This window comes from Anguilla anguilla, chromosome 1 (assembly GCF_013347855.1).
Source record: "Anguilla anguilla isolate fAngAng1 chromosome 1, fAngAng1.pri, whole genome shotgun sequence".
In the NCBI taxonomy this organism is placed as follows: Eukaryota; Metazoa; Chordata; class Actinopteri; order Anguilliformes; family Anguillidae; genus Anguilla; species Anguilla anguilla.
In genome coordinates, this window is record NC_049201.1 from 37268879 (window position 1) to 37281874 (window position 12996).

Consider the following 12996-nt stretch of genomic DNA (forward strand, 5'->3'; position numbering starts at 1 on the left):
AGAGTGGTGGTAGTTAGTCCAGGTATAGTCTGAAGAGATGCGTCTTCAGACCACAGCGGAAGATGGGTAGTGAGGGAAAGGTTTGAAGAATGACAGGGAGTTCGTTCCACCACTGGGGAGCTAGGGTGGAGAAGCTCTGTGATCCCTTTACTCTGGTGGGAGGGGGTACAAGGAGCCCTGCTGCTGCAGAGCGGAGTGGTCGAGCAGGCGTATAGAATTGAATCATGTCCTGCAAAAAGATAGGGGCCATCCTGTTGGCTGCAGTGTAGGCGAGGGTCAGGACTTTGAACCTGATCCTGGCAGCAACCAGTAGCCAGTGGAGTGACCACAGCAGAAGAGAGATGTGAGAGAATTTGGGAAGGTTGTAGATGAGTCGGGCAGCAGAATTTTGAATCATCTGTAGTGGCTGTATGGCACAAGCTGGCAGGCTTGCAAGGAGTGAGTTGCAGTAATCAAGGCGGGAGGTCACCATAGCCTGGACAAGCAGCTGGGTGGAGTGCGTGGTCAGGTATGGTCGAATCCTTCTGATGTTGTACAGGAGGAATCTGCAGGACAATGATTTTGCCTTGATGTGCTCCTTCAGGTCCAGCTGGTCGTCCAGGACCACCCCCAGGTTCTTTGCAGAGTGAGAGGCAGTCACTGTGGTGCCATCAAACATGATTGAGGGCTCATGCAGTAGGGAGGTCTTATATGGGAAGAACAGCAGCTCAGTTTTGTTGAGGTTGAGCTTCAGGTGGTGGCTGGCCATCCAGGTAGAGATGTCAGCCAGGCAGGAAGATATTTTATCATCAACCTGTGAGGCAGAGGGGGGGAAAGAAAAGAAGAGTTGCATGTCGTCTGCATAACAATGATAGGAGAAGCCATGTGAATTAATAACTAAACTAAGAGATTTGGTGTATATGGAGAACAGCAGAGGACCCAGTACAGATCCCTGTGGTACTCCCGTAACAAGGGGATGAGAAGCAGGGGCAGACTCCATCCAGGAGGAGAGGAGAGGCGTGCGGCTCTTGGAATATATCCCATGCATTTTGAAATATTGCGGGTGGTCTTTTTTTAAATACGAAAAATTCTACACGTCCTGGAGCACCTGTTAAGTAGATGTGATCATGAACACCAATACGTACCAAGATATTTAAATAACAAAACAATCCGCCCCCCCCCCCCCCCCCCCCCAATGAGCTTACAAGATTTCCATTTTCCATTTAAAAATCAAACTTTTGAATGCAATCCACTTAAGGTTATCTGCTTATATAAGTACATATATCATATAATGAAATATTAAGTGTTTATAGACAAGTTCATACAGTTTAAAGCATTTTTAATCATGAGAAAACTGGTTTAAGCAGGTGTGTCTAAACCTTTGACTGGTACTGTAAATATTGCTGTACAAATAAAATTCAATTGAAATTAATAGATAGACAGCAGGTGTGATGCACACATATAGCTTCACTCTACTGGTCTGAGTGGAAGGCCCTAGAACGTGGAACTTGGCCCAGTGGCCAAACAATAATATGTCATATCACACAATATTCTAGATATTCATGAAACACACCTCATGTGCATCAACAACTGTATAGTTTCATTATACTAAAGCTGCTACAGTCCTCTCTAGGATTCTGGCAGCTAAGTTGTTTCCCAGCTTCAGATCTATTGGCTGAAACTGAAAAATGACCAGGGTGGAATCAAAACACTGAAATAATCCAAAAAAAGAAAAATCACTCCTCCAGTTGTGCTCATTGGGGAGGGTGTTTAGTCTACGGTGTGGAGTGCATCTGTTTTCCAGCATGGGTCTGCTCCATACTGTGCAATATATGCATATGGATTTATATAAAAGCTGTTTTCACCTTTTGTTCTCCCCAATTTGGAGTTGTGCCTCATGACGTGTCCTGCAAGATGTCTACTCTGTGCTTTTAGAATGCCTGTCAGATTCTACTACAACGCATGGAGCCTTACAAGACCAGGAACCCAAAAGGCAGCTGGCAAGACTGGGTCAGTGCTTTGTCTGCTCCACAGTTACCAGTCTTTTTCCAAAAAAAAATTATATATGTAAATTCATGTTCACCAAAAAAACAGAAAATTTTATAAAATCAGTTTTAGCAGTTGTGAATAAGATTTGAAGGTATGTATGTATGTATGTATGCTCATTTAAATGCAAAAGTATTGGAATAGTGATACAATATATTTGTTATTTTGGCTCTGTACACTGGTGCATAGGATTTGAAGTGAAAGGATGAATATGAGGGTACAGAACAGACTGCCAGCTTTAATTTGTGGGTATTTAGATCCATATCAGGTGATCCGTGTAGGAATTACTGCCCTTTTTATGAAAATTAAGATTTTATGGCCTTACAAATTTTAATCCTGTTCCATGGCTTATTGCATACAATTTATAAACAAATCACAGCAGCTGAGGTTGCCTGCAACGCAATTATCAGTACAAAAGTTAACCTGGAATTTCTTGCTTCTTTTTCAGGTGAGAGCTGCTTATTTTGACCGGGTGAACTTATCTGCAAATGGTTTTTACAAGTAGGTCAAACTTAGATGACACTCCTGCCAAGCTCCTCTTTTGATAAAATACAGTTCCCTCCAAACGTATGGGAACAATGGATTGAAATTTGTTATTTTGCTATATACTTAAGGTATACGAATTTCGGATAAAAAAAGATCATTATAAGACAACAGTACAGTCTGCTTTTATTTCATGGTATTTGTGTGCATATATGTACCCAAAACAGCTTTTTTTGTATTGAGTCCCCCCATTCTCAGTTGTGCAAAAGTATGTTATGGATTAGTTTTGGTAAATCAAAGGAATAAAGTCTAATATTTGGTTGCATAGCCCTTAAATGTAACAACTGCATCAAGTCTATGACCCATTGACCCACATCACCAATCATTTGGTATCTTCTTGGCAATGCCTTTCCAGGCCTTCACTGCAGAAGCTTTTTGTTTTGGAGGGTTTCTGTCTTCAGTCTCCTCTTGAGGAAGTGAAATGCATGCACATTTGGACATTTTTATTAGGGGTCCTACGAAGTAGGAACCCTATTGTTTTCGTTGGTATTATTATTATTAGGGGTCCTACAAAGTAGGAACCCTATTGTTTTTGTTAGTATTATTATGGGTCCTACGAAGTAGGAGCCCTATTGTTTTTGTTAGTATTATTATTAGGGGTCCTACAAAGTAGGAACCCTATTGTTTTTGTTATTATTATTATTATTATTATTCTTTTCCTGGAAATGGTCAAATAACTCAAAAAGTCCTTGACCAAAAATGATAGTTGGAAGTTGGATCATCTCACACACGGGTATGTAGATTGTCCAAAATCCTGAAATCTATGCCGCTTGGACTCATTTCTACTTCGCCTTGTATTTACCCCGATTGGACATGTTCGTAGGGCCCCACATTGCTGCTTGCAGCTATACTTAGGGGTCCTATGAAGTAGGAACCCTATTGTTTTAGTTAGTATTATTAGGGGTCCTATGAAGTAGGAACCCTATTGTTTTTGTTAGTATTATTATTATTATTATTATTATTCTTTTCCTGGACTTGGTCAAATAACTCTTTTCTCCTTCGCCTAGTATTTACCTGGCTTGGACATGTTCGTAGGGCCCCGCATTGCTGCTTGCAGCTATATTTATTATTATTATTATTATTATTATTATTATTATTATTCTTTTCCTGGAAATGGTCAAATAACTCAAAAAGTCCTTGACCAAAAATGATATAAATTACCAGGTCGAAACTAGAGACCATGAGTAACTATGCCAGAAAGAATGACCATGATTCGTCCATAGGTGGCGCTATAGTAACCGATTCAAAAACCGTATTTCAAAATGCTGGCATTTCCACCCCGATTGATGAAAATTCATGAAACCAGGTGTATTGTGTCATTCCTCATGAGGAACAAATATGCCTCAAGAACCCATAAAGTCCGCTATGATGGATTTTACTGCAGATTGAAAATTTGGCAAAACCTATAAAAAGTTTCTTCTAATAAACCGTAAGTCCGATTGGTCCGGAATTGCCCATGTACGTGTATGGTGCATGTCTCCCTATAGGGTGTTAACGGCTAAGAGATCCATTCCAAGATGGTGGAGAAACTGGTATTTTAAAAAAACAAAATTTACCCGGCTTTGACATGTTCGTAGGGCCCCACATTGCTGCTTGCAGCTATATTTTTATTTTTATTTCTCCTTTATTTAACCAATTTGCGCAATGTCCCTTGTGGTCAGCACACCGGCGTGCCTAGATTGCTCAATTCAGACATTCTGTGCTCCTGCAACCAAATTATGATTTAAAAACTCATACTCTGTGTTCTAGCTTTATTAGTAGATGTTTCAGGATAACTATGCCGAGTTGTCGTGCTGGTTGTGCATTTACCATGCGCGCCCTCCCTGTCGTCTCATCTGTAACTACACCCCCTACGCTTGACAGACTGGACAATAGCGTCTATCTGGGGATACATGAAAAAATTATTTTACCACTAAAAATTTGTATTCCATCGTAGCAACAAGATGAAGCCAACAATAGCCGAAGGTATGCCAGTACAGCTGTAAAAAACGCTGCTCACTGAACAATGAAATACACAAAAAGAAACAAGGAATTTTTCAACAAGCACGAATCCACAATAGCTGCGACCACACAAGCGCATGCATCCATGTGTGCATGCATCCACGCACACACCCTCACACAAACACATGACCTCTTCTTTGGCTCATGACCAACCTTTCCACAAAATCTTCTGCAAATCTGTGAATCTATTCGGGAGTTATGCACCTTTTTGTGATAGGCCACGCCCATCGCCACACCCCCTCTTGGTTACATTATATTACATTTATTTGGCAGACGCTTTGATCCAAAGCAACGTACAAAAAGTGCATTTCATGGTCATAGACAACTACTAAACACAGGTTCAATAATATACAATACTTATTTTGTACAGCTATTTCTAGCCAAGAACACAGTTTAGTTCACACAGTGAACACTATTCTGACCTAACCTCTGCAAAGCCAACTAGGCAGAAGAATAAGCTACAGTATTAGGACAAACACAAATTACCAAAAAGTTCTAGGATGGGGCAACATGTAACAAGTGTCATAAAAAGGGGGGAGGGTGGATTTAGAGTGAAATATACAGCGTGGTGGTAGTTAGTCCAGGTATAGTCTGAAGAGATGAGTCTTCAGGCCACGGCGGAAGATGGGTAGTGAGAGGGAGGTTCGGAGAGGGACAGGGAGTTCGTTCCACCACTGGGGAGCTGGGGTGGATAAGCTCTGTGATCCCTTTGGACGGGTGGGAGCAGCTCAGTTTTGTTGAGGTTGAGCTTCAGGTGGTGGCTGGCCATCCAGGTGGAGATGTCAGCCAAGCAGGAAGATATGTTATCAACCACCTGTGTGGCCGAGGGGGGGAAAGAAAAGAAGAGTTGCATGTCATCTGCATAACAATGATAGGAGAAGCCATGTGAATTAATAACTGAACCAAGAGATTTGGTGTATAAGGAGAACAGCAGAGGACCCAGTACAGATCCCTGCGGCACTCCCGTAACAAGGGGATGAGAAGCAGAGGCAGACCCCTTCCAGGTGACCTGGTAGGACCTATCTGCAAGATAGGAAGTGAACCAAGACAGGGCAGTCCCAGCAATGCCCATCTCAGCTAAGGTGGAGAGGTATTTTATGGTTGACCGTGTCGAAAGCTGCAGACAGGTCAAGAAGGATCAGGACAGAGGAGAGGCGTGAAGCTCTTGCAGTGGCAAGTGCCTCCGTCACAGCCAGGAGCACAGTCTCTGTTGAGTGCCTGGATCAGGAAGCCAGACTGGTGAGGGTCTAGCAGGTTGCCGAAAGCTAAAGAAAAGAGAAGCAAATGGATCGCTGCAATTCGCAGAAACAACTGGAATCTAGGCACCGAAACGTGGATTTGCGGTTGTCATTTTGTGTCAGGTATGTTGGATTTTTGGGTAAAATCATACCTTAAGTTATGTAGGCTACTGTATTGACTACTCATCAATTAAATATTGAGCATCTTTCATTCATATTAACTGTAAAGTTTTTGTCAGCATTTATTAAAAAACATCCATGATGATGAACCTTGTGTTCTACAAACAAAGGGGGGATGGTTAGATAGTATTAGCTAGCCAAGCATATAAATTATTAAGGTATGATTTTACCCAAAAATCCAACATACCTGACACAAAATAACAACCGCAAATCTACGTTTCGGTGCCTGGATTCGAGTTGTTTCTGCGAATTGCTGCGATGCATCACTTCTCTTTTCTTTAGCTTTTGGCAGTCTGTAAAAAGATAGCTCCGATTTCTTGTTGAATGTCCATGGACCACTGGTTCTTTGGTAAGTTGTAAGGATCACTGTCGAGTCCAACTGCCTTTAATTTAAGCAGATAATCGATTGTTCTACTCCCGGTTTTGCAGTTTCCTCTACTAAAGGCAGCCATGTGGCAGCATGTTTTGCCACTCAGTCCCGACTGAGGGGGCGTATTCCGGTGGGAAAGTGACGTCAATGCATACCCTCTATTTTGTAAGGTATGAGGCATCACAAATGCGTGTATCCAGAGCTCCCTTTTCATCGTAATTACAGAAAACACCCATTCATAAAACTAAAATACTTTATACCACACTGCAGACAAGACCTTGGAGAAGGTCTATGCAAAAATATCCTTGTTCAAACGAGGATTTCCGGCGATCTAGCCAAATCTACCCTTGCATTTATTGCAAGGGTTGATGTATATGCAAGCATACAAGTCAAAGTAAACTCAACAAATAACCTCTGCTCTCCTTGCAATGTGTTTTTTATTTTTTTTTGGTGGGGCGTGGGTTATACAGTAGGAAGGGGGGATAAAAGGGAGGCGTGTGTGTGTGGGTGTACTGACATATATCCTGGGAAAAAGAACTGAAAAAGTTTATGGAAATATGAAAATTTAGCTTGAGATTGACACCTTAGGGAAAAAACCTGGACAAATTTTGTTGCTGCTGGAAAATTTCTGTACAGTTGATGGACAATCCCACCCCCCAAAAAAAGAAAAATGCATTGCAAGGAGAGCAGAGGTTATTTGTTGAGTTTACTTTGACTTGTATGCTTGCGTATACATCAACCCTTGCAATAAATGTATCTTAAAAATTCAATCGAAAAAAAATGCTATTTTAAATAATAGGCTAGAAAGACAAGGACCATGGTTCTTGAAAGAAAAGCATACACAGGACCTAATGCTGCTCTGGATACAGGTAGCCTATATCGACTTGTATTCCTTACAGCTTTGAAACTCCCTTTATTTCGTTTTACAATGTCAAGATAGGCTAATCATAACTTCCCCGCATTTCTGTCCGCTTTATCCTATAATAATTTAGATTGTGGGAGAGCAGAAAATGAAGAATGGTGGCTAAATATGGTCTCAGAATGAAACAAAGTTTGACCCAATCAAATGTGAAAAGAACGACGTGTATATGCGCGTGCACGCGAGGGGGAGTCAAATTTCGGCAGGGAGTCAAATCTCGGCAGAACACGGCAACGAGGCTCTCCAAAATGTTTTCTAACATGGCTAGATCAGTAAATCTAGTTTGAACAAGGATATTTTTGCATGCAGATCTTAACAAATATGTTGTCTGCAGTGTGGCATAAAGAATTTTAGTTTTGCAAATTGGTATTTTTAAAAATTACGATGAGAAAGAGACATGCGCGTTGTAAATTCCAGCAAGCTACTAGAACAGAATGCCCAGCCAACCTGGAGCATGTACGTGATTTCTGGTACCTAGATTGCCGGAATCCTCGTTTGAACAGGGATATGTTTGCATAGATATCTTCACCATGGTCTTGTCTGAAGCGTGGTATGAAGTATTTTAGTTTGCGAATGGGTATTTTTTAAAATTACGATGAAAAGGAGACATGCGCGTTGTAAATTACAGCAAACTACTAGAATAGAGTAGAATTACCTCCTGGGGCGACATGGCTCAGGAGGTAAGAGCGATTGTCTGGTAGTCGGAGGGTTGCCGGTTCAAACCCCGGCCTGGGCGTGTCGAAGTGTCCTTGAGCAAGACACCTAACCCCTAACTGCTCTGGCGAATGAGAGGCATCAATTGTAAAGCGCTTTGGATAAAAGCGCTATATAAATGCAGTCCATTTACCATTTACCATTTACCATTTTAGAATGCCCAGCCAACCTGGAGCATGTACATGACTTCTGGTGGCTAGATTGCCGGAAATCCTCATTTGAACAAGGATATTTTTGCATCGATATCTTCACCAAGGTCTTGTCTGCAATGTAGCATAAAGCATTTTAGTTTTGTGAATCTGTATTTTTTTAAATTACGATGAAAAGGATTGTATTGTAAATTCCAGCAAACCACAAGAGTAGAATGCCCAGCCAACCTGGAGTATATACATACCTTGGCTAGATCGCCGGAAATCCTTGTTTGAACAAGGATATTTTTGCATAGATATTTTCTCCAAGGTCTTGTCTCCAGTGTGGTATAAAATATTTTAGTTTTACGAATGGGTGTTTTCGGTAATTACGATGAAAAGGGAGCTATGTACCGTCTCTGGATTCCGAATCCCCAGCAGATTAAAAAAAAGTATTCCATAGCCAGCTTAACTTGCTCCTAGTGTATTATTTGTATTGTTGTTCACCCCTTCCGGTCGAGAGAATGTCGTGCGCAACTGTGTTGCCGCTTCTCGCCTCTGCTTCTTCTCCCTCGCCCTCCAAGCTCTGCGTGTTTCCTGGCTCTGCATTTCATGGCAATCGCTTGCCAATATACCGTTTATATTCCTACTCTACAGCGCATTTACATCTTCTAGAGCACTAGCTAGCGCCTCTGCATTTGCTTTTTATCTTATTTTATTTTTTATATGTGCAATCGCTCAGCGAATCAAATCGACCTGCTATCCTGCTCCACCCCTCGGCTCCATCCCCTGTTGAGTCTCCTACCCCCGGCTCACCTTTCTCCTGCTACTGACCCCGGATCCGGCCATCTGCTGCAGCCTCTATTTCGTCCTTCTGAATGATCGCTTGCCGTGGATTTCTTCCCGTGGATTGCCTATCCTGTCTGCCTCTCCGCCGCCACGGATTCTGTAGCTGTCGGTTCCCCCACCGGTTGGTATCCGACGCTGCCTGCTTCATCACCCGGCTCCATTCCAGCGAGTCGGTCTGCACTCTCTCGCCCGGTCCTCGAGCTGCTAGCTGTGCTAGCCTTCACGGTGAGTACGCTTACTGCTCCCTTGCTGTGCTGACTAGCTGGCTGGTCGTGGTGATCGGTTTAGCCAGGTTCATTGCGGTTGTCTTACCAGTCGTGTTTGCGCTACCCGATCTGCTCTGGCCTACCTGTCTGGGAAAGTTGGACCTTCGCTAACGTCAGCTAGCCATCTGCCGCTAGCCCGCTAGGCTATGGCTGTTTTCTTACTCTACTGTTGCTATTGAACACCCGCAACCACGACCGGATTTATCACCCCCAGGTTTCATTGACAATGTTACAGTACAGCCCTTCGCAACTCCTCACTCTCAATTCTCGCTACACTGTTGATTCACTCGTCTTCCTCTGGTGCAAAAAGTACGGTATTCTTCACACCCGATACCTCCACCGGGGGCGTTGTCATAACACACATGCTGCCATTATAACATCAGCTCAATCTATCCCATCCATTTGGACTATCGATCGCCCTGCTAGGACATGAGGAATCGGCACCTGCCTCGTGGATTATTCGGTTTTGTGTTCATTCCCCACAGCCCCTCCAGTAGCCAAACAGTCAATTCACCATGCCAGTTTTGTTTTGCTGAACATTCGCTCCATTAACAACAAATCCCCCCTGCTCCATGAATTATCAACAATAAATTGGACTTTCTTTTTTTGTGTGAGATCTGGCAGCAGCCAGGCCTCTTTTTCTCATTAAATCAAGCCACGCCCCCAGGTTTTAGCTACTTCTGCAAACCCCGCCACTCTGGAAGGGGTGGTGGCCTCGCAATCATTTTTCATGTTCATTTCACCCCATCCGAAGTCTCCCTCCCGATTTCTGTTACATCTTTTGAATACATTGCATTTAAATTACACAATGTCATTACTGTTCTTATCTATCGCCCCCCTAAAACAAATAAAATTTTTCTGTCTGAATTAACTGAACTACTCTCATCTGCCTGTTCCCTGTCTTCCCGTCTACTGCTACTGGGCGACTTCAACATCCATGTCGACTCCACTCAGTGTACACCTACCTCTGACCTCAATGTAGTCTTGGACTGTTTCAATCTTACTCAACATGTACACTTCCCCACACACTCTAAGGGCCACACACTAGTCTGTTCTACCGGTCTCAACATCTCAAACCTCACCAGCTCTCTGTTCACTTTGTTTGATCACAGACTGATTAATTTTCTCTTGTCCACCTCTGCCCCTCAGCCCAAACAGTCGCGAACCATATCCTTCAGGACCACCAACTCCATAAACCCTGCCCACTTTGCTGCTTCAATCACATCTGCCCTACCACTTGACCGCACTGTACACTCCCCTGAAGAGTTCGCAATTCAGCTGTCCACCACACTATCCAGTACCCTTAACTCTTTTGCCCCCTCAAAACTAAGCTGGTCGCTTTTGCCACTCCATCCCCCTGGTGTACCCCCGAACTCCCTGCCATGAAACAGACCAGCCGTCGCCTGGAGGGCCTCCACAAAAAAACAGGTCTCACTGTCCATGCCCAAGCCCACCAACTCCACATTCAGACATACAGAGATGCCTTTATCACTGCCCGATCCTCTCACTATTCCAACATAATCCAATACTCCAACGGAAACCCCCGCACCCTCTTCTCCACTGTTAACAAACTTCTCGACCCCCCTGTAAATAATACTACATCTGGTTCCCCATCACCCTGCAACTCCTTCCTAGAGTTCTTCCACACCAAAATCACCAACATACACCAAACTCTCACCTCATCCACACCCCCTTTTAGATGAACTACTCTGTACTACTGTTGCCACCACAACTTCTCCCCCCCTGGTTTTACCTTTACCCAGATTGACAGTGCTTCACTCACCAAACTCATTTCCTCTGCCAGATTCACCACCTGCTCATTAGATCCCGTCCCCACTGCCCTGATTAAAGCCTGCCTCCCTACTCTCTGCCCTTACTTCACCAAGCTCATTAACCTGTCCCTGACCCACTGTGCTGTCCCCTCCATCTTCAAGACTGCTGCCGTCACCCCAATCCTTAAAAAACCTGGCCTGGACCCAAACCCCCTCTCCAACTACCGCCCCATCTCCAACCTCCCATTCATGTCCAAACTTCTGGAAAAAGTTATTGCTTCCCAACTCCGTTCATACATGTCCGACAATAACCTCTTTAAGCCCCTTCAGTCCGGCTTCCAACCCCATCACAGCACTGAAACAGCCCTCACCAAAGTGGTAAATGACCTCCACCTATCCTCTGACTCTGGTGCATATAGCATTCTCATCCTCCTGGATCTCACTGCTGCTTTTGACCACAACATCCTCCTCACCCGTCTGTCACCCACCTAGTCATCACTGGCCCATCTCTCAACTGGTTTCATTCATACCTCACAAATAGGTCAGAATTCATATCTATCCATGGTCACACCTCCAATCTTGCTACTGTCACACAGTGTGTCCCACAAGGTTCTGTTCTTGGTCCCCTCCTTTTCACCATCTATATGCTTCCTCTTGGCCCCATCCTCCACAGCTTTGGTCTCAATTTCCACTTCTATGCAGATGACACCCAAATCTATATCAGCTCTACATCCACAAATCAGCCACCCACTGCCATAATTGAAACCTGTCTGACACACGTCAAATCCTGGATGCAACACAATTTTCTTAAACTCAACTGTGAAAAAACTGCTCCACAACTGAAACCACAGCTCACAAAACTACACAACTTCTCCCTCACCATTTACGGTACCCCTGTTTCACCCTCCCCCCTGGTCCGCAACCTCGGTGTCATACCCGATCCATCCCTCTCCTTTGAAAAGCACATCAACAACACTGTCAAGGTTTCATTTTTTCACCTACGCAATATCTCCAGACTGAGACCCTCTCTCACCCATCCCGATGCAGAAAAACTCATTCACGCCTTCATTTCCAGCAGACTGGACTACTGCAATGCATTCCTCACTGGTCTTCCCTCCCGTCTCCTACACAAACTGCAATTGGTTCAGAACTCGGCCGCAAGAATACTGTCCAGCTCATCCTCACATCACCCCTATCTTGAAAGATTTACACTGGCTCCCAATCACATCATGCATCACATTCAAACTCCTCTTCCTAGTTTACAAATCCCTAAATGGCCTCGCACCCACTTACCTCTCTGATCTCCTGCTCCCCTACCAGCCACCCAGACAGTTACGTTCATCCACTGCCGGCCTCCTCACCACCATCCCCTCTCAGCGCCGTTCTTTTGGCGACCGCGCCTTTTCAGTTGCCGCCCCCAAACTCTGGAATGCCCTCCCCCCTGACATCCATACCTCTGACTCACTCACCTCCTTCAAATCACATCTTAAAACCCACCTCTTTTCCCTAGCTTTCCCTTGATGTTTGTCTTCCCCCCCCCCTTGTTTTTTTTGTTTTTTTTTTGTTTTTTTTTTCTCTGAATTGTATGTTTCATTGTATGTATGTATGTATGTACCACTTATTGTAAAGCGTCTTTGAGTTCATGAAAAGCGCTATATAAAATACATTTTTTATTATTATTATTATTATTTCTGATGGCTAAGTCACCGGCAAAACTTGTTTGAACAACAATATTTTTACATATATTTTTTTCTCCAAGATCGTGTTTACAGTGTGGTATAAAGCATCTGAGTTTTACAAATGGGTGTTTTTTGTAATTATGGTAATATGGAGACATGCGCAACCCTCTGGAATCCGAATCCCGAGCAGCTCAAATAGTATTTTGTTGCCAGTGTACATGTTTTCTAGTGGCTATGTCACCGGGAAAACTCATTTGAACAACATTATTTTTACATATATTTTTTCTACAAGACCGTGTCTACAGTGTGGTA

General features: G+C 43.6%; 1 protein-coding gene across 1 annotated transcript in view; it reads left to right on the top strand.

The window, feature by feature from the left end:
- The window catches only part of LOC118223068 (xanthine dehydrogenase/oxidase-like), a 333979-nt gene that overhangs the window by 293949 nt on the left and 27034 nt on the right, over nucleotides 1-12996 (top strand). Inside the window, 2 exon segments of the mRNA XM_035409186.1 lie at nucleotides 1915-1989; nucleotides 2474-2526. Of these exon segments, the coding sequence (XP_035265077.1) occupies nucleotides 1915-1989; nucleotides 2474-2526 (128 nt within the window).